We start from the raw sequence: 20,732 nt of genomic DNA on the forward strand, positions 1-20,732 counted from the left end.
TTTTGGATTAGCGTGTAAGCGTCATGGTTCAATTTTAGTCTTGATAAAATCATAAGTACACCGTGACACTCACCTGACGTGTCATTGGACGAATCAGTGGAGCCCACTTTCGTCCAGCCACTTACTCACTGTTTGAACGTTTACCTGTGGACGTAGGTATGAGAATAATATTTACGTGGAATAATTTTTTTTCTTTTTTAATTATATATATAGATATATATCCTTCCAAAATAAGTGATTTTTCGTTTACTCCTCTAAATTTAAGTAATATATAAAATTTAAACTCCATAAACAATTATCTAATGGTAGTATACGATCCCTTAAGAAATTTTGAACATTCGAAATTTTATTTAATATATTTTTGTATTTTATACATTAATTTGGTGGTATATCAGATTTACTTATCGAGGGTTTAAAACCTACTAGCCTAGTTAGTAAAGATTTTGATAAATCATTTGTAAAAGCTTGTACTCAAATTCTTCATTTATCCTTTGAAAAAATAAAATATTAAATATTTTTTATTTTAAAAAATATTTAAGATATTTGTGCATTAATTGATGTGTTTTTAAGTTAAACTAGTTAATACCTATCATAATTAGCTATAGTTCATTAATTGATATGCTTTATTCGAACCCTCACGATCATTATCGTGTCATGCTCATCTCCAACCCTTGCTGTTACTTACCACCTCCATCCCACCGTTCTTGCTTTCACCCTCATCCATTACTATTGAGGCATTGTTAAGTCTCATTGTCTCTTGGTTAATAAAGATTTTACAGATGCTAACTAGCTTAGTTAGTAAATATTTTCATAAATTATTATAAAATCTCATATTCATCGTTTATTCTTAAAAAAATAAAATATATTTTATCTTATTTAAAAATATTTAAGATATTTATATATAGTTATGGTCGCCTCCACCTCTTACTATCGTTCATCACCTCCATCCCCCTACCCTCGCATTCATCCCTCATTTGTTATTGTTGAGGCATATAGTTAAGACTCGGTCGTCTTTTGGATTCCAACCCCGACAAACCTTCACATCTCCCCACAAAACCTAGGAAGCATGGTAACTCCAAAAAAAGACATGAGTAGTGAATGATGAACCACATTAGAGAGAGGGTGGTGGGGCAAAGGTGGACAATACATTATATGACGAAGTGAAGGCAAGGGATACAAGGTAAATGCGATGAGTGACATCAAGAGACAGAGGTGCCCATGACGAGGTAATAGAGTTGAGACAACGATTAATGACGTAAAACATAAGGGTATCATCTTTTAAGAATTAAGAAGCGCACTACAAGAATATACCAAAAAGAGATGCTCTTCAAGAAAAAATAATAATTATATATATGTGATAATTTATCAAAAAAAGAACAATTAATGTTTGTTGATCGGGTTAACTTTAGGTTATTTAGATTGAATCAGTTTGTTTGACATGAACTAAATCAAACTAATTTAATAAATTTTAATTATTTAATTTATTCTTGTTAAGTCCTATATTATTATTGTTTTTTTCAAATTAGCCTCTTATCTTTATATTCAAATTACCCTCCTCCTCTAGCACTGTCTTCTCCTACTCCACCTCTACTACCTTCTCCTTTTCTGGTTGGCTTCTTCCCCCTCATCCACCCCCTTAGTTTTCACCTCCCACTCCACTTTCACCTCCTCCCACTGATAAGGCCAACTTAGTCCCACATTGATTGAGGAGTGGGGGAGCCAAGAGCTCATAAGACAGTCGTGCCTCCCTTACCCTCATCCCTTAGAACCCTTGGCTCCAAGGGGGGTTTGGGCCACTATCACCCACCTCCACATCTCCTCCCAATCCGCCTCCCCCTCCCCCTCCCCCTCCCCCTTCGCTTATTCTCCTCATCCACCTCCTTCACCCCCTCCTCATCACTTCCCTCTCTCTCTCCCTCACCCCCTCCTAATATTTACTCACATAATATATTAAAAATAGAGTAATTTTTATTTTAAAAAATCTTAAATTTATAATAAAACTAAAAATTTAAGTTATTCCAAAAATTATATTAATTTTCTATACAAGATTATCCTAAATTATCCAAAAAAATATTACACTTGCATTTACATTAAAGTTACACTCATTCATAAAATATATTAAAATATAATTTTTTATATAAATTTATTCTTAATCTATCATAAAGAAAAGTTATGTTAAATATCTTATAATAATATGTTGATAGTTCTAAAAATATTTGAATTGATTAAATAAAAATTAACTCAAGTTATACTCGATTACATATCCAACTCAAGAATATCATATTTAGAAACTTAATCATCATAAACTCATAATAATAAAATTTTAAAAATAATATTATATATTTTAGAATCAAGTACTAATAGTTTTGAAGAAGTTTTAATTAGTTTAATAAAAAAATAATTTAAATTGTATTCGAATTATGCTCGATCACATATTAAATACAAGAAAACCCTATTTCAAAAATGAATCATTATAAATTTATATAATAATAATAATAATAATAATAATAATAAAATAAATATTATTATTAGCGGTTTGAAATAGCTTGTCGATCTGAGCGTTGAAATAGATCGGTTCAAGAGTATTTAAGGGTTTTGCAATTAACTACATGCTAATAATGTAGTGCGATCAATAGTGGTGAACGGTTGAGATTAAAACTTAAAACCTTAAATGGACCGTGATAAGGACCTTTTGTACATTTATTATTTGTAGGGCTTTTAATGTAATGTTAATCGAGTTTGCCAGAGCCACTTCCCGTCTCCCGCCCGCGACGAGCGCGGTTCTTCTTCCCTACGCGTCCTTCTTCCGCCGCCACCGTCGCCCCCCCATCTTTATCGCTCGATCCTAGTGATTCGATCTTTCGCCTCGCTCTCTCGCCCTCCGTCTCTTCACTCAATGATGGAGTATAGAAGAATCACAGATCGGCTAACCACCGCATGATTCTCTTATCGAATTTAGTACGCTAAATCTGATTGACACCCTGCGAAAAGGGTTTTTGAGGCCCTCTGCTCTCCGATTCCGGAAGTCTCCCTGGAGAGCTTCTTGACTGTAAGAATGCATTCACCCTTTGCCTCTGTTTTGTTGGATTGCTTCTGTTTGCCCTTTTCTGGAAGTTCTTTACATTAATCCTTACGCTTTAACTGGAGCCATAATTAATGTTCCGCATTTATTTGTAGGAAAGCAAAATGTTAGTTTGGTCTGTGTTGGTTCGCTCGTTGTTGCTTCGTGTGGCCTCTCATTAGCGAAATCTTGATCCAACCTTTTTACATATGTTCAAAATTCTGTATTCTTCGAATGTTTGGTCTTCTCTTTGGTGAAACTAACTTCGGCATCTTGAAATTTGCGTGTGAGTATATTTAATTCATTATTTCTTTTTCTGTTGAATATATTTTGAGAGATTCAAGCATGATAAAGAATATATTAACGTTCGATTATCATTCGATACTCAAGTGTCATATGGAAGCTACCATGTTCAAGTCATCCTCTATCTATTTGGCCTATGGATAACAGTCCAAGGTAAGTAGTTCCGGGCTGTCTCCTCTCCATCACCCATATGGACAAAACGTCAAAAGGGGATGTTAGGACAATTATAGCTTGTCCTCTCCGTATAAAAGTTAACCCTCGATGTTATGTCAATTGGCTCTCTTTTCAAGAAACACCCTTACCTAAAAGGAATTTCAGATTAACTTGATTGTCGGAAGGATCGGGTCGAGAGGTTTTTCATGACATTGGTCTTAGTGTAGGTATCACCTCGGACCTACCTAGGGGCCACTTCGATCACTACTTCGGATGCTCCTGTACTTTCGGGTTTAGATCACATCGGATTGACTCAGTTATCGGGGATGATATTCCCTAACAAGTGATAATGATCTCTCTCAATGAACGTGTAGCAATGTTTACAGGTAGCTGCTGGACATTCTCAAGGATTGCAGCAATATAGGGCACAAACCAGTTGATGACTGGGAACCTGACATTACTATCTGAATAGGAATAGATTTTACCTATAAAAGAAAAGATGGGTTAGAGAAACATATGAGAGGAGAAGAGGGTATGTAATGGCTGATAGCTTCCGACGGTGGACTGCACACAAAAGAAGGCACTTGTGAGGAGAAGACGGTATATAAACACTCACATTATGAACTTAACCTTTTCCTAGAAATTTGATATTAGCTATTACATGTTACATCTAGTGGGCTTTTGGCACCCTTATTTACCTTTTGTCATAGATAATGCAGTTTACCTCCATGATTGCTTTTTCTTCCTTGATATTTTGCTTAAAGGATTCGAAGACTAAACCTGACAACAACTGAGTGCATACTACCTCATTGCATCCATGAACAAAGAAGAATCTTACTCAGCATCGTTTCTACCTTTTCTATATCATACATGCAGTTTTCTTTTGTTTCTGCATTTTAGATCGAGAAAAATGTTTGGAGAGCTGTGTTATTTAACCATTCCTGACATCGACTTAGGCTGATCTTGAGGTGGTCACCAACTTATAATTGTTGCCATTGAAGGGAGAGATTTCCAGTTGTACAGTGGATGGTGTCCAGGTTTATTGTGAATGCATTTAGGTTGTTCTTTTGAGGTTGTAATGACGAGCCTTGATGGACCTTGTTGTAGTGAACTGGGGTATGGAATGGCAGCAGTATGCTGTGGCTTATCCAAAGGCCAGGATTACATCATCGTGATGAGCTGCTCCTGGGCGCCCTGGGATACAAGGATGAAGAAGAACACTGGTAAACATGAAGGGACTCTGTGGAATCAACCGATGGCTTCTTATGTGATGACTGAGGGATTTCCTTTAATTCATTTCCATAATCTTCTTTCATCTTATTTGCTCTTTGTAGGGAATCAATACAAGAATTGAAGGGAGCCTAATGGTGGAGTTGGTATTTCCCTTGGCGCAGCTCGAGATCCAACCCTTAATCACTTGGGTTAAACTCGGATGCTCTGATCATCCAGGTATTTGACTGAGTAATACTGCAGCGAATTTAACTGCTACTTCTTCTCTAACTACGGATATCTGCATGAATTTAGATTCTAAGACGTTGCAATATACGTTTGCTACAAATTAAATATCTAATCGTGTTCCATATCGGCCAATCGCAACACCTTCACCATTTTGTTTAGGTCAGAATGGTATATGTGCATGATAAATGCCATTAGTGATGATGACTCACATGTCAATTGGCATATTCTCCTCCATCGAGAGATGTCAATTGTGAGCAGCAACTGCTGGGAAGCCATGTGTACCACTTATCTATCACAGACTTCTGCCTGCCAACAATAAACTTTGTTGGGCAGGACAAGGAAATCCATTGAGAGCACCGAGTTGCTGGTGACGATGGATTTAGGTGTGCCTGTTGCTGCCTGCGTCATGGGATACGGTTGGCTTGTCAAATGCATCATGAATGTTGCTGCGTGTTTTCCATGACTGAACCAGGCATCTGCTGAATTCTTTATAGATGAGATCAGAAAAGAGAGAGGATACCTACAAGTTGACCGTCCTACTGTTGCACCACAAAGTGCACAAGGTGGGTAAAGGGGTAGAGATATGGGAATCGTGTTGGGCCACAGGGTTAGGATGCTCATGTCACTTCCAGTGGAGTGGCGTTGCACACGTATTAAACTCTCAATTTTTTTATGGATGAATCTGATATTATTATTTTCAGATTAATATTTGTGGTATATAAAATTACAATTCACATAAAATTAGCCTGATCAATTTACATGTTGGTCTGACATAAATAATTAATTTATCATTATAGATCATCAATAATAATTATATCAATAAGACTATATAGCATCTTCAAAATATGTCAGATTAAATTTTGATTTCTCTAACTCTGGATAGTAGGTTTAATACATTAACCATCAAATAATATTTTAGATATATATTTTTTAAAAATAAATTAGAAAAGATTTAATTATATTATTTATCGTGTGAACGTACCAAATAATTCTCATTCCATCAAGTATATGGTGTTTATTGGTTTCTTTTTTGAACCTCAAAATATTCACATGAATTGATGGGCTAATTACAAGTTACCTCTTGTATTTGGACCCTCTTAGTATCATGGTCCGTGTACTTAAAAAATTATGATCTCTATAATTTTAAAAGTGAAACAAATAATCTTATTTGTCTTAATACTATCAACAATATTGAGAAAAAATATAATATATATCATCATGTGTTAGATTGATTCTAAAATGATGGGCAAAAAGGGTAATTTTAATATTTCTTCCATTTTTAATGATGAGCAACTTGGTGAGTGTGTTGTCGATCATGGAGAAGAGCTAAATGGGGTTAGAGACTACATAATTGAAGATGGCCTCGGTGAAGGAGGTGACAACGAGGCCAACGAAAGCAAAGGCTCTCATGAATAGGGAGGGCCTAGTTGCTCAACAATTTGGTTTGCCTCTCGTTATGTCGTCGGGATGCTTAAAGGTGTGGTCATCGTCCTGCCTGCATCATGGCGTAGTGAGAGCACAGCCCCTCCTTGCAGTCGTGTAGCCCAACACACCTACCCGAGAGCCAAGCAGACTGGAGGAGGCTCAACGCTTGTCGATGAAAGGGGGAGAGCTTCTATAGCAATGTGATATTATACATTACCTTCCACAGTAACACAAGCTAGGCCGCCTAGAAGAGGATGAAGGCAATGAGCTCTAGCGGTGAGGCGGCATCACATAAGGAGACAAGTGGAGGGAAGTTGAGAGGAGAAGGACAATGACTTAGCCATCAATCCAAGTCTCGATGCCAAACCAACCGTAGGAGGTGAGTGCACGTAGGACAACATGGGTGTTGCGAACGTCGAAGGTGGCATGGGTGAAGACCTTGGTGGGTGCCGGGCTGTATGACTACGAGGAGCGACTTAAGGAGGATGACCTTGGTGGCGAGGAGGGTCTCGAGAAGGGGTCGCGCTCTCGTTACGTTAAGAGCCAAGTGGGATGACAATCGTGCCCTATGCATCTCGATGGTGATTGTTCTCGTTACACCAGGAGCCAAGCGGGACGATGACCACATCTTAAGCATCTCGATGACGTAGTGAGAGGTGGATCAAGTGGCAGGGTAATTGGGCCTCCCCCTCTTCATAAGAGTTTTCGCCATCGTCAACTTCTTTTTCACCTCTTCCATGAAAGTCATCTTTGGCTAAGCTGCTTGTGGTATCTTTATGTCAATTATTTCGTATTGATCCAAAATGTGGTATCATGTGTTTGTGTTTTTCATAGTTGATGATGTTAAGGCAAATAAAATTATTTATTTCACTTTCAGAATTATAAATTATAATAATTTTAATATAATTTTTTAAATATAAAAATTATGATACTATGTAAATATTAGGGATAATATGTAATCGAGTCAGGTACACCGTATCAAGTTTGCTTAAAATACCCGAACTACCTATCCCAGTGATGTACTCACCATGACTCTTCCATGGACCCCACGTAACATGTGAGAGAGCCAACCACTTCGACGAGATGGTTTTGGGGGATGTACTTCGGTGCGTGTATGATCGAGAATAAGAACTGCACATCGGGACGGCGCCGCACACTCGGACTCGTGTCTGACCGTTGAAGCTGTGTCGGCTTTTGTTCGAGGGACCAGGGGCAAGAGACGAAAGTGGAAAGGAAAGGGAAGGGAAAGAGGCAAGGGGCGTAGCGTTCCTCGCTACGGTTCTTCTCCCTTTCTCCCTCGCTTCCTCGTGTGATTGCTCATTGCTTCGCTGCGAGGAAGCTTGGGAGTATTCCTGGAGTCTTTGCCGCCTACAGTAGCAGAGAAGGTTTAATTTTGCGCCTGCTTCCCGCTTAGAATCGGGGCTCATAGGCGGATTTGCTGTTTTCTGGCGCGGAGATCGCAGTGCTTATTGAGAGTTCTTCGTTGTTCCTGATGTCGGTGGGTGGTAGCTTCCAACAGTGGGAGAAAGATGTGTTCTTTTCCGCCGCGGAGGAGGTCCAGGAATCGGCCGACGTGTACGTTGTTTCCTTTGTTTTACACGATTCGGCGGTGTAAATTCTTGGAAAATTCGGGCTTTAATTTCAGTTTTTTTTTCCGATCGGATTGGAATACTCTCTCTCTCTCTCTCTCGTGATTCTCAAATTTTCTGTTGAGTTTTGGAAATTAGGTAATGTTAGGATTTATTGGTTGGAAACAGAGAGTTCTTTTCTATGATTGCTTCTTTCTCCAAGAGTTATTCGCTTAAATTGGTCGATTCATGGGCCTCGTTTCAGGATGGAATCTATTTATAGAATGTGGACACGGAACGCCAGGGATGGATTTGATTTAGAAGCTTCGTATGAATTCCGTAGGGAGCTTCAAACTGCTCTAGGCACTGCGAAGTGGCAGGTTGGTTTCTTCCCCAGCTTTATAACATAATTTTCACCTGTTGATCATTTTAAGTGTTGAGATCAGAAACTTAGCTTCAGTTCTTGTTGGGATGATTCTATTGTGAAAAAAATGGTTTTTGGGCTGTCATGCAGTTGGAGGAGTTTGAGAAGGCTGTCAAATTGAGTCATGGAGATAATTCGTCGGACGAGAATGCAATCACTAGGCACAGGCAATTTGTTTCTGCAATTGGAAACCAAATTTCACGTGTCGAGAAGGGATTGAATGATTCATTGATTGAAGAAGGGAAGCCACCGCTGTGCTGGGTCCAATTAGACAAGGAAGAACGAGATGACCTGGCAAATTTTCTCTCTGGCGTGTCACGAGATAGTCACGAAGCAAAAGATGTTGCTCATGGTAACCCTGATCTTATGAAGAGTTTTACGGGTACAGTTACAGTAAATAAGGATAAGAGATATGTTGTGGAAGTCGCAGCAAAAGAACCTTCTGAAGAGAAAGATGATTCATTGCTTGTTGCACCACAACAGCCTTTTGGGCAAACAAGTGTATTGAGCTCACCAGATATTGGTGCTTGGAAAATTGTAATTGCTGATGAGGATATGGATAAAAGATCAGCTGAAGTTAGACCTGATATGCCAAATCATGAATCTGGTCAAACTGGTTCTTTGAGGAGTGTTGAATCCACATCAAAGTTGCAATGGTTTAGGAACAATCTGTGGAAGGCCAAGAACGAGGAGCCTCACTTTTTGAGGCATGGATTGTCATATTACCTTGACTTGAAGGGAGTAACTCGGTTTGCTCAGGTATATTCTATCTTCATACATGCATTTTGTTTCTTTCGCATGAACACGAGCCCACAAACTTTGCAAATCCATATTCTTTACTTACTGTGGCTCTTGGGAATCTGCTTTTGTGCTGTGGTGATCATATTAACTGTGAAAACTCTGTTTTACCATGCATCCTTTTCTTCTAGTGGGAGTGAAAATGCAATTTCTGGTTATCTGTATTTGGTAACTTGGATGTTAATCGATAAATCTTTGTAGTGCAAGTTCCCTGTATTTGCTGTCTTGGTATTTAAAACGAATCCAAAGGTTGCTTTTTTGCTGGTTCAAAGCTTTTTCATTATGTTTAAATGAATAATTAAAAGCTTTTATTTTGCTTTCATTAGTTCTTTATTGAGAATTGTTGGTATCTCAAAAGGTTTATTTTGTCTTCCTATTTTGGTTTTGGACAATTCAGAAACCCAAGATTTATTGATTCTGTGGTTTTATTTTGTTTGATCAGGGAATTAATGGGTTGACTGGAAGAAGCAGAAATTGTCACAGTAATAGCAGCCAACGGTTAAAACGTTCACATTCTCAAACTTTTGTTGGAAAAGTTGGCAGATTCCAAAGGCCTACAGACGGACCACAACACTGTATGCGTTTTATGCGCTCTGTATGGATGACTTTCTTGCTCACGATGAGTATTGTATTAATTGGTAAGTTTGACCTCTGGGTTGTGAGAACTGGATGTCTCTTTGTCAAAGTGAACTAATTAGTTTGTAAAAGAAATTACAGTGAACTGATAAAAAAGTATAATGCACCACCCTGTTTTCACTTTACAAACTTTATCTCTAGGGAAGAAAATTCTTAACCAAAAATTACAATCTTTTGAATAAATATATAGCTATCAGATAATCATGCTTTATCTCTCAGACGTAAGTAACCGCCAGCATTTTATGTCTTGTATCGTAATCTGCTTTGGTTATATGATTATATAAACATTTCTGAATATTAAACTTTTATCATCCGAATTTGCCTTCATTTTTTACATGTGACATCACATCTTCCTAAAGATGGCTAGTTAAAACTTCTGTCTCAGACAACATAAAACTGTTTTAAGACTATCCGGACATGCAGAAACCTTGTAACCTTTGTTTACAGGACGCTAACATTTTTCTCGTACTTTGCTTGCAGTACCATTTGTTCTCTACACTGCTTAAAGAGCTCCTCTTCTGTGCTTCTTGAGGGAGTTGGGAGGTAAGCTTTTAACTCCAGCAGATGAACTTCAGATGTTTCATTTAACTATTCATAATCAGCTAGTCATAGTTATCGTTTTGGCCAATATTTCGGCAAAGACCATATTCAGTATACCATCTGAGATGTATTTTCAGTTTTTGATAATATAATTCGGGTAGTTATCTCAAAATTTTGGCCCATAGATAAAGTTGCTGTCTAGGTCTTCAAATCTAGGTGTTCATTTTGTCTTTCTTCAGCATTTTTGTCTCAACCGATATGCTATATTAGGTCTACATCGCATTTTTGAATCACTAAAATAATCAATATTTGATCCTTGCATATGATAGTCAAAAGCTACATACTTTTGCTTCCGCTTTCCCTTTTTTAGCATGAATCATCGTATATGCATATATTTATGCATATTTTATCTTACGTAAACGTGCTTCAATGTTTTTTTTAACAGATATCTTTCTGATGTTTGTTTCTTCTTTTTCTTTATGTAGCTTATCAAATCACAGGAAATTAAAAACAAAATCACATGGTGCTTATCAACTGATGCTACGCCAGCCAAGGAAAATCCTGCAGGGAAGAATGTCCTCAGGATTTTCTTATCAAATAATGGAGTAGAAGTGCCAAGGTTGCTTGGCGAAAAAAGCTGCCAAGGTCACCATCTTCAGTGAGCAGTAGGCAATTTGCCATCAAGGATTTGGCTTATTGGATTGACTATTAATCAAATGTAACAACACGCTAAGTCAACTCCACCAGCGTTATCTAATTCTAATTACATGCAAGAACACTGTGACTTGTGTGATCGGAAGCTGGAAAAACTGATGTTTGCTGTGGTTAGCAATTGTTTCTGATGTTTTCCATGCTGTGGGATTCCTGATACCTTTGACGGGAAATTGACTGAATCAGTGTCATTTGTCCATAAGATTTGAGTTTGAGTTGACTTGTTTCATTGGGTCTCACTTGTTCCTCTATTATCGTACATTTAAATTTATCCGAAATCGAATTAAAGAGCACTATAAAGACTCCAAGCGGTCAATAAAAGGGAAAAAAAAATCGAGTTGCCATCCCATAGGAGCGCAAATGTACTGCATCAATTGTTTAGATGCTTCGAGTACCATAAGGAAGCTTCTACGGCACTACCGACTCCCAGTGGGAGAAGCAGTTGCTTGCCACCATCACATTGATGTTGTTGGGGAGGGTTTTGTGGGTAATCCAATCTTTCTTCTCTCCTGCAGCTGCCACATCGCTTCTCGGTCTCACGCAGTGTCGAACTCGAGTAGTTGCGACGTGAGAGCTGCTGTGGCTGAGAGAGAGAGAGAGAGAGGGGACATTTGTATGGATGTTAAGAGCGAGTCGCGGCTCCTCTCCTCTCCCAAATGGCGCTGTCGCCGTCCTCAGCTGCCCTAATTAAAGACGAGGAAAGGAGATCACGCTGGCAAAACTAGGATTCTTTTGCTCCTCTTCCTCTTCCTGTTCTGCTAAGGAGAAGAATGGCGGTGCTTGCAATGGGTTCTGGGAGCCTCCGATCGAGTCCCGGTGTGAAGCTGGGAGGGCTCGGCTTGCCGTCTCTTTGGTGCTACTCGCTTGGTCGCTTCCGATCTGGGGTCGCCACCTCCTCAAAAACCAGGTTATTATGCTTCATTTTCGCTGGTAGTTCGATGATTAGATTGATTGGTTCTATTGTTTCTGATCCGGGGATCATTTCTGGTCATGTGATGGGATATTGAGCTGTTTGCTATGATTCTTTACTTTAATCTTTCTCTCTCTATTCTCCCCTCTTTCTCCATGCCTGATCACATTCTGATGCAAGATTGATCTTTTTGTTCTGGATGCTTTTCCATCTAGTGTAAAGATAGAGGCTAAGGTGTATCTCATTGTATATTAGATGTCCGGGTGTTTGCTTTCACCTCCTAAAGTAAAGACGCACAGCACATCGTAACAGTGGGTTGATCTGGGAAGCCTGTGTGGATCAAGAACTTTGAGACACACATAATATTAATGATGGCCTATTGTTCTATATTTCATGATAATCGAGAAGCCCTAATTATTGGTTTGGAGTACACGAATAGAGACAATGCAAGAAATGCCACATATGGGAAATGGCTAAACTTCTGAATCGAAAAGTTGTTCTTTGCATGTGTGATTATTTCCGCTGATCTTTAATTGTGGGATATTGTCAGATTACCATCTTATGTAGCCGTACGCACGCCTAGAGCTGCATACCCAACTGCTGTTGAGGTATTGAATGACCTGTTCAATGCATTTTTTTGGAAATGCATCCTTAATCGTCTTGAACTTTGCTGCAACAGGATGGATGTTCCAGTGAGACCAATAGAATTCCGACTCCCAAAGTTATAATAGATCAGGACTCAGATCCAGATGCAACTATTGTTGAGATAACCTTTGGTGATCGCCTTGGAACTCTTCTTGACACTGTATGTGGCAGTGCTAGATTCAAGTCTTTTTTCTGTTGTTGTGTGTTTGTGTATGATGGGGTGGGGACTGTCCTAAATTATAGTTGCTTTCTGAGTCTTCTGACGAGTTTGTATTTTTTTGTACTTGGAAGATGAATTCCCTCAAGAACTTAGGTCTACATGTTGTCAAGGCCAATGTATACTTGGATTCTTCTGGAAAGCACAACAGATTTGCAATAACTAACAGGTGAGTCTCTCTTATCTTATTACGTAAAGGTTTTGGAAGGAGTGACGGATATTCCTTATTAGAAGAACTTTCTGCTATTATCAAATTCGAAGAGTTTTCTTCACTGCTGCAGCTTTATGTATAAAGCTCAACTGTTGTTCCCACATGTCGATGATTGATATAGATTTGCCTATGGCATTAGCTTTGGTATAACAGTAATTGCTTATTGCAGTTAATGGAATACTTTATAGGTACACCGGTCGTAAAATTGATGACCCAGAATTGCTAGAAACAATACGATTGACAATTATCAACAACATGCTCCAATATCACCCGGTAATTCTAATTATCCTATATAGAATTTTACAGATTTTTTTCCTGCCATGATATAGTTTGTGAAATATAATGAAAAGAACTTTGTAATTTAATATACTGTTATAGTATAACTGGAAACTGTGTTGCTATACTGTATGCTGCTGTTGATTCTTCGAATCACTGGCAGGAGTCTAGCAGCCAATTGGCTATGGGAGCAACTTTTGGAGTGGAGCCACCCGAGCAGAAGGTACTTAAGTGTGTCATTTTACATCTTTGAAGGGTTTATATAACATTTGAAACATCAAGAATGCCTCAAGTACTTTATGCAGAAGTGGAATTTCATATATATGAACCAGGGAATATGAATTTCTTTCCTTTAACATTGCTTATTGTTTCTCAAGAACCAAGGTTCTGACTGTTTCATGTTTGATTTTTGTACATCATGACAATCTTAAAAAAATTCTCTCTTTACGAACAGGAAATATTCTGATTAATGTTTATCTGCAATTTTATATGCACTTTTAAGTTGCTTAGGCAATTACGTATATAGTGACTCAACTACCTTCTTTCAATCTGAGTAATACCAAATCTTATGCCCAACACATGCATACATTTTCTGTCCGTCTCAATCAACTAAGAACTATGGTTTATCATTTTTAGTTGCTTCATAAAGAAGTGAAAGATGATTTATCTAGATGTATGTTGTGGATGATATATATGTCAAAAGCAAAGAAAATAAGGTTGCAATTGTTTGTTGGTTATTTCATCATCTATACTTCCTCTTTCATTTCTACATTCCAGGTTGATGTGGATATTGCAACACGTATCAATATTTATGGTGATGGACCTAACAGAAGGTATGTGGTTTCTTCCGAGACTTGAGTGTGCAGTTATTGAACCATGTGATCAGACATTTTGTAACAAAATTATCAGAAATGATCTAAAACATGTTGGAACAGTCTCACCCTTTTTTTTAATATTAGTCTACCTATGTCTAGACTATATACTACTATACTAGCTATGTGCAAACTCACTCAAGAAATGTTGGAGTTCCATGGAGGAAACAATGTTCATGTAGACATGCATTATCAGTAAATGTTGTGACAACTATGAAGTAAACAATTGCACTACTGACCCATTTTGTGAACTTCTCTCTAGCTTACTTGTGGTGGAGACAGCAGACCGTCCAGGGTTGTTGGTTGATCTTGTTAAGATCATCACAGACATAAATATCACTGTCCAATCTGGAGAGTTTGACACTGCGGTATAATCCATTCATGTGGTCATGCTTTATATATATACATATACATTTGTTTCAAATTGAACTCCTGCTGCTTCCAGGGACTGTTGGCTAAAGCAAAGTTCCATGTCAGCTATAGGAATAAACCGATCGGCATGAGTTTGCAACAGGTACAGTTTTATCTTTTGATGGCGTCGATATGTTCATGACTTGCCTTTTTGTCGATGAGTGACTACTCTATGGTTAAGCTTCAATTAGTTTCTAATCATGTTTTCTATATCATTTTTCTTGCTTGTTTATGTCCTCGGATGTTGCTTAGGATCTTAAAAGCTGCATTAATGCTAATATGTCTCTGCAGGTTCTCTCTAATAGCTTGCGTTATTTCTTGAGGAGGCCGACAACAGAGGAGGCGAGCTTTTAATCACTTGCCAGGACTATTTCATGATGATATTCAATAAGAGTTTGGGGCTAAACTTTCCCATATCGAAAAAGAACAATGGTGTCAAATGATGTCTACGACATGGAAGGAACATTGCTAGCTAATCTGTCTGAGAAAAATGGTGACTGCACTCGATACAATTGGCAACGTTTTAATGTCCCTTGGCTGCTTCCTTTCCCTCTTTGCATTCTTGCAGTAATTTCAGTGGTAACATATAACTTTAGTGAAAGGCTAGCGTTGATGCCATCAAGTATATAATGCACAAGACTTTATGAATATATATATATATATATATATATATATATATATATATATATATATATATATATATATATATATATATATATATATATATATATATATATATATATATATATATATATATATATGAGTAGTGGTCCTCAATCGTTGATATTTGCAATAGACCCCCGCAATTATCGATCCCATGACGCTGAACTCGGTGACTCCTTTCGCCTGGTGCCGCCTCGCCGTCGTCGCTCCTCCCCTGCTCTCAGCGCCTTCCTCACCATCGCTGATCAGCGTCTGCTCCGTCTCCAACGCCCTCAGGCGAAGGCGACCGGTTGGACTTTTCTCTATAGCACAGGCAAGTTTGCTGAAATCCATCATCGATCAAACTGGGACTTGGGCCAGCCTCTTGAAGGCCCTTATGGTCTAGATCGATTCCGCGAAAGCCGTCTCGTTTGAATGGGCTGGTTCGATTTGGAAGGATCCAAATTAGATGTGCCAACGAACGAGATGACGGATCGTCGGGGTGTTGCTAGGAACTCGCAGCACATCGCCTCCAAGCTGTTCGACTCTATTCCTCTGAAGGAACAACGCCTTGATATTCGCGCTTGCACTATCCTGCTTCGATGCCTACGCTCGGGCTGGGAACATCACAAAGCGGGTTGCACCGTACGGTAAGGCCAGGTAACATACTTAATTTTGATATCTAAACCACTAGTAAATTAGGTTTATCATTTCGGGTACTGAACCCATGATTTTTTACTGGTGTATCAGTATATATTGTCTATATCTTTACCGATTCGAATGGTACAACAATTCAAGAAACTATGGCCAGATTACTTCTGTTCCCAATCTTGAATTGTTTACATCATGACAATAATCACATGACTCTAGGGTTCTAATAACTTGAATTGTTTACATCATGACAATAATCACATGACTCTAGGGTTCTAATAACTTGAATTGTTTACATCATGACAATAATCTCTAAAGTTAGCTGATACCTTCAAACAAATTAGGTCAGGTTCTAATAACTTGATTCCAGGGTTCCATAAAACTCTTTTCAAATGAGGAGAGAGATAATGACATTCTTGAAGGTGCGCTTTAGACCATCAAGTAAATTAGGCCAAACGACATTCAAGAGGTGGATGTCCATGATTAGTTTAACTTTAGTGACGTGTTATAGACTAATCCCTGATTAAGACCAAAAGGGTGACTGTGGAAATCGATCTTTAATGATCTCCAAAATCTGTGAATACCACCTACTATATATAAGTTTCCCACTGAGTTCTTCTTATGCATTATAATTGTTAGGAACAAGAAACACCACATAATTTGACCAAAGTGTATGGTACGATACCTGTCATAATCTGATTATACATCACTGGCTGTAACTCTCTCATCACCATCTTTTTCTACGTTTTGTTTTCAACGCTTATTGAGAGACTTATGATGCGTTTTTGGATCTTTCATTGTCATTTGTCATTCATAGAGTAAATGAGCTTGCACTATGATCTGAATTTTCCAAATCCATGTCATCATCATGCGTGGATCTGTATTATTCAGCATCATTCTCTGCATACAGTTTCTCTCTTGCATTCATGTAAGTTTAACATGCTGATTGGGGCATAAGTGCACATTCCTTTATGAAGAGATCCGTTTTCCGTATTTAGTTGCCCATTTATATTTAAAGAGTGGACCTTTCGAGGCCATTCGACTTATACAACTAGAAATGCAATGCTTATGAGAGAGCATTTGGATTTCTATACCTTGTAGAAGGATCTGAATTCCCATTTCTTGCTCTGTTCTGTTTCATTTGTGGACCGTGAAACTGAGAATTGATTTCGGATGACTGGTTGTTAGTGCAAATTATGAGCATTACTAAATGGCTGTAACAAAATTAGGATGCATCAGCAGATCTTTCATACTTGTTTGAGTCCATATACATGTATTTTAATGTCAGAATAAATTTGTGAGGATCATTGACTGTCTATCTCATTATTGCCACCACCTACTGTGGTGATCGGACAACTGAAGTTGCTTTGCTTGACTGACATGCAGGAAACCCGTGGCCGCTGACTCTTAGTTTGTACTGATACAACAATATGCTCTTCGGAAGACCCTATGGGCACATGTATGTGGAAGGTTGGCCAATCCAATATTCCCCCACTAGTATAAAGATGGCAAAAGTGGGGGTAGGGAGGATATATAAAAAGAGCCCAACGAATGAAGTGCCTTTCCTCTTTTCTTCTCGTGGCCGTCCACAAATAATGCGCTTGGTGACTCCACAGGTTCCAAAGGTGATTGAATGGGGAAGGAAAGATGAGATGGGAAATGGGTGTTGTATATCTAAAGTTAGTTCGTGCATTATTTATATGTTATCTGTTTGACCATCCAATTCACGATGCTGCCAAGCCTACTTTTCTCGAGGCCTTCTTCTCACATGTGAGCAGGTCTACACCACCACAGCTTTTGTTTGCTCTTTTGCTAAGATTTTGCTGGTGGCACTACTGATTCATGTGAAAACTTTTGACATGCAGTTCCGATCCCTTCTGAAATTGATGGGATTGCTCAGCAGCAGTAGCCAACAATACTATTACGGCACGGTTCTACATGGCCTGTCGACCTCAAGCTAGTCCGGATGAGCACGGAGGCCGCATGCAATGGGTGATACCACAACCTTTTCGCCTTTGGGCCACAAGACTTTTGTGCACTACGTGGACCTGACTGATCGCAGCATCGAGATTGTTAGTTGTTAACTTCGCATTTAATCTGAGGATTGGAACACCTCGACGTGAACTCTGCTCATTCAAGATGATGCGATGGATAAGGTATGGACATGACCAGAGCTTCATACTGCTATATAATATGATTGTTCGTTTGTTTCGTAGGCAATGGCACAAACACTCTTTCTTAATGGGATTACTTGGGACTGCCGTGCACCTCGGTCGGGCGAGAAAGAGAAGAATGTATCAGTTACATGATTGACCAAGCATCTTTTTCTCCATTGCCCCACCATCTTCACATTATTAGTGTATACTGTTCTCCTGGCCCTTTGTTAAGTCAAAGGTGGTGGGAAGAGATGAGTTCCGTCGTCGAGGTTCAGAAGATGGAGGTCAGATTCAGCTCGTACTGCAGTCAGTAGTGTACGCCACTCATATGGGTGGAGTGGAGTGTCCATGCTTTCTGGTGGTTGATATCATTAGGATGTCTTCTTAGGGGGTGCACGCTCCATATTCTGCACCTTGTGTTGTTGGGCATTGGAATCACATTACTATTCTCTCTCTCCCTCTCTCTCTCTCTCTCTCTCTCTCGATGTCAGACACACACACATAAAAGACAGAGAGAGATCGACTGCAAAGGATTATGCTTCTTATTGATCAATGCCTCCCACCATTCAGGAAGAGGCAATGGTTCCTATATCTTAAGAGACAACCCCTCAAAGATCACATGTTCCCATAGCCTCCTTTTTTCTTTCTCCTCATGCTTTTCCTCAGTTTCCAAATATATGTGTTGATTAATTGTTTCGTTACTGAGCTTCTCTGTCCTCTTCTTGTTAAATTTATAGGTAAAATTTGAAGCAGAACTCCATGTTCCAAGTATTTTACTTGTCAAATTTCAAGAGTCTTTAAGTTCTAAATTCCCTGCGCCATCAGTCAGTTCCATGGTGAGCATGAAAAGAATATTTCACTCTACATAGCATGTCATTGTTTTAGATGGTTCTTTTTATTAGAATCTGTGAGCTCCATTGACTGCTTTTTTTGCAAGTTGCGTGCACATGCAATGATGCTTCGGACACACACTCGGAATCTACAAGGCTTTTTGTATATGTTCCGTCTTCTAGTTGACCACATGTAATACCTTCACTTTGTGTCACCCAATCCCAATCTGATTGTTGCTTTGTAAGATCTTCGACAATTGGGTTGCATGCCCAAAGTTTACATGTCAGCTCATTATGTTGCAGTTGGCTTTTCAGAACCTTATTGCGAACAAGATTATTTATAATGGAAATTTATGGATGTGATTGCAAACTTTTGCTTATGCTGAGCTTTAATTATCATGAAGAAACAATGAATCTTGACACATTTTGCAGGAATGATGGCACAGAATAACAGAAATATTAAAGCAGGTTGGAGTTGTTCTCATCCTCTACTGTGATGGTGATGGTGATGGTGATGGTGATGGTTCGGAAAGAACACATCGACCCTGTATGCGCTGCAACAACACAACTATTTGCTCTATCCATCTCCATCGAACAGAAGCTGCCACCGTTCCTTCACTGGGGACCTCCCTATTCCTTTACAATGCACCTCCCTTTTGTCCCGCACATCGTCAGGGAATTGCTCGGCGAAACAAGTGGGTGCTGCTATTTCCAAGTTCCACACCAAACATGAGAACACCAGTGTTGGTCCGCAACCTTGTGGGGCTGAAGTTGACTTTGACCCCTACATTTTTCTGACTTTGACTTAAGACCTTGGCGTCAAAGTGCTCAACCCCACCCTTCTCGTGCGATGCCGAGACGAAGCATCAAGTGTACGTGCAGTTTGGCACGGGTAACTATGTCACATTAAATGGAGACCTCGGCAGCGATCTAAACAGCGAGGATTGCGACCGACCTCAGCCTCTTTGTTTTATCTACCACTGTTGAATAGAATTCTAACGACATACGAAGGGAGACAACATGGATTCCAATATGGAAAATTGGCATTGCAAGAACCATGCAATTGTCGAGGAAGAAAAGTATTAGCTTGGCATTTGTGAAGGCAGTCCCCGTCAAGGGTGGAAATTTCTTATGATGGCGGCAAAAATGTGGAAGATGAAACATTTGATAGGAAAAACTGACACTTGACATCGTTGGAGTTTGATGTGGGGGGGGAAGGGATGAGGTATGATCGATCCAGAGAAGACAAAAGAAACGTTGCTGAGGTCGATCACAGATTGGTACACACGAGGGTTTTCAAAGATGCATGCATGCCTCGGAATCAAACCTCAGCATTAATGTATGTGCCAGCGGTCACGACGGTTCACAATGACAGGCAGCCTTTTCAGCGGGAAATATGTATCTTTACATATCGTGCTATGTCGCTTGGGTGCTCGAGGCCACACCTCCTGAATGCCTGTCTACGGTTTTGACTCGTAAATCATATGGTCTTACTCGGACGAGGCAATTCCTCTCCCCCACTAATTTTCAACGCTTACACCTCGGAATAGATTTAAAAAGTCATCTCGATTGACTTCCGAACAAAACTTACGTATTAGATAAATAAAATATAATATAATAGATTGGTATTAGAATAAGCGTTACTTGTCAAAATCTCTCAGAGAAATTGATCCCCACTAATCAATTCACAGCTTAACAAAACCAAACACTGGTCTACATTACACATACTATATTATCCTATCCTAACTCCACAATTGACCCAACAAATATTTGCCCCTTTGGCAACACATCCAATACCCCATTGGCCCGAAGGGGGAGCAAAGTCTTGGCTCTT

The 20,732-nt window shown here is 39.1% G+C and overlaps 2 protein-coding genes and 1 long non-coding RNA gene across 9 annotated transcripts; all 3 read left to right on the top strand.

Moving 5' to 3' along the window:
• The first annotated feature begins 7,588 nt into the window (after nucleotides 1–7,588).
• On the top strand, nucleotides 7,589–11,217 carry LOC135676683 (uncharacterized). The gene is made up of 6 exons (XM_065188156.1): nucleotides 7,589–7,975; nucleotides 8,234–8,348; nucleotides 8,483–9,151; nucleotides 9,633–9,828; nucleotides 10,307–10,369; nucleotides 10,852–11,217. Exons 1-5 carry the CDS (start codon nucleotides 7,893–7,895, stop codon nucleotides 10,330–10,332), a joined length of 1,089 nt encoding a protein of 362 aa, XP_065044228.1. The 5' UTR covers nucleotides 7,589–7,892; the 3' UTR covers nucleotides 10,333–10,369; nucleotides 10,852–11,217.
• Nucleotides 11,218–11,513: 296 nt separating this feature from the next.
• Nucleotides 11,514–15,168, top strand: LOC135582832 (ACT domain-containing protein DS12, chloroplastic-like). Of its 2 annotated transcripts, XM_065188234.1 has the most exons (10): nucleotides 11,514–11,984; nucleotides 12,538–12,595; nucleotides 12,667–12,792; nucleotides 12,924–13,018; nucleotides 13,249–13,333; nucleotides 13,500–13,559; nucleotides 14,114–14,169; nucleotides 14,471–14,576; nucleotides 14,654–14,722; nucleotides 14,911–15,168. In XM_065188234.1, exons 1-10 carry the CDS (start codon nucleotides 11,848–11,850, stop codon nucleotides 14,971–14,973), a joined length of 855 nt encoding a protein of 284 aa, XP_065044306.1. In that variant the 5' UTR covers nucleotides 11,514–11,847; the 3' UTR covers nucleotides 14,974–15,168. The 2 variants fall into 2 exon arrangements, with proteins under 2 accessions (XP_065044306.1, XP_009397021.2); XM_009398746.3 differs by lacking the exon at nucleotides 12,538–12,595 and having other exon boundaries at nucleotides 11,773–11,984.
• A 234-nt stretch (nucleotides 15,169–15,402) lies between these two features.
• Nucleotides 15,403–20,405, top strand: LOC108953041 (uncharacterized). Of its 6 annotated transcripts, none has more exons than XR_010514448.1 (5): nucleotides 15,403–15,921; nucleotides 17,299–17,690; nucleotides 17,778–18,068; nucleotides 18,806–18,904; nucleotides 19,331–20,405. It is a non-coding gene; the product is annotated as an uncharacterized LOC108953041 (long non-coding RNA). The 6 variants fall into 6 exon arrangements; XR_010514461.1 differs by lacking the exon at nucleotides 19,331–20,405 and adding an exon at nucleotides 19,006–19,270; XR_010514441.1 differs by lacking the exon at nucleotides 19,331–20,405 and having other exon boundaries at nucleotides 15,404–15,921; nucleotides 18,806–19,270.
• Nucleotides 20,406–20,732: the final 327 nt, after the last annotated feature.

The sequence above is a fragment of the Musa acuminata genome, chromosome BXJ1-1 (genome assembly GCF_036884655.1).
Source record: "Musa acuminata AAA Group cultivar baxijiao chromosome BXJ1-1, Cavendish_Baxijiao_AAA, whole genome shotgun sequence".
In the NCBI taxonomy this organism is placed as follows: domain Eukaryota; kingdom Viridiplantae; phylum Streptophyta; class Magnoliopsida; order Zingiberales; family Musaceae; genus Musa; species Musa acuminata.

Coding starts and splice junctions, on each gene's coding strand:
- LOC135676683 (XM_065188156.1), top strand. CDS start 7,893: ATGTCGGTGGGTGGTAGCTTCCAACAGTGGGAGAAAGATGTGTTCTTT. Junction 8,349..8,482: donor TAGGCACTGCGAAGTGGCAG/GTTGGTTTCTTC, acceptor GCTGTCATGCAG/TTGGAGGAGTTTGAGAAGGC. Junction 9,152..9,632: donor GAGTAACTCGGTTTGCTCAG/GTATATTCTATC, acceptor TTGTTTGATCAG/GGAATTAATGGGTTGACTGG.
- LOC135582832 (XM_065188234.1), top strand. CDS start 11,848: ATGGCGGTGCTTGCAATGGGTTCTGGGAGCCTCCGATCGAGTCCCGGT. Junction 12,596..12,666: donor CATACCCAACTGCTGTTGAG/GTATTGAATGAC, acceptor TTGCTGCAACAG/GATGGATGTTCCAGTGAGAC. Junction 13,019..13,248: donor AGATTTGCAATAACTAACAG/GTGAGTCTCTCT, acceptor AATACTTTATAG/GTACACCGGTCGTAAAATTG.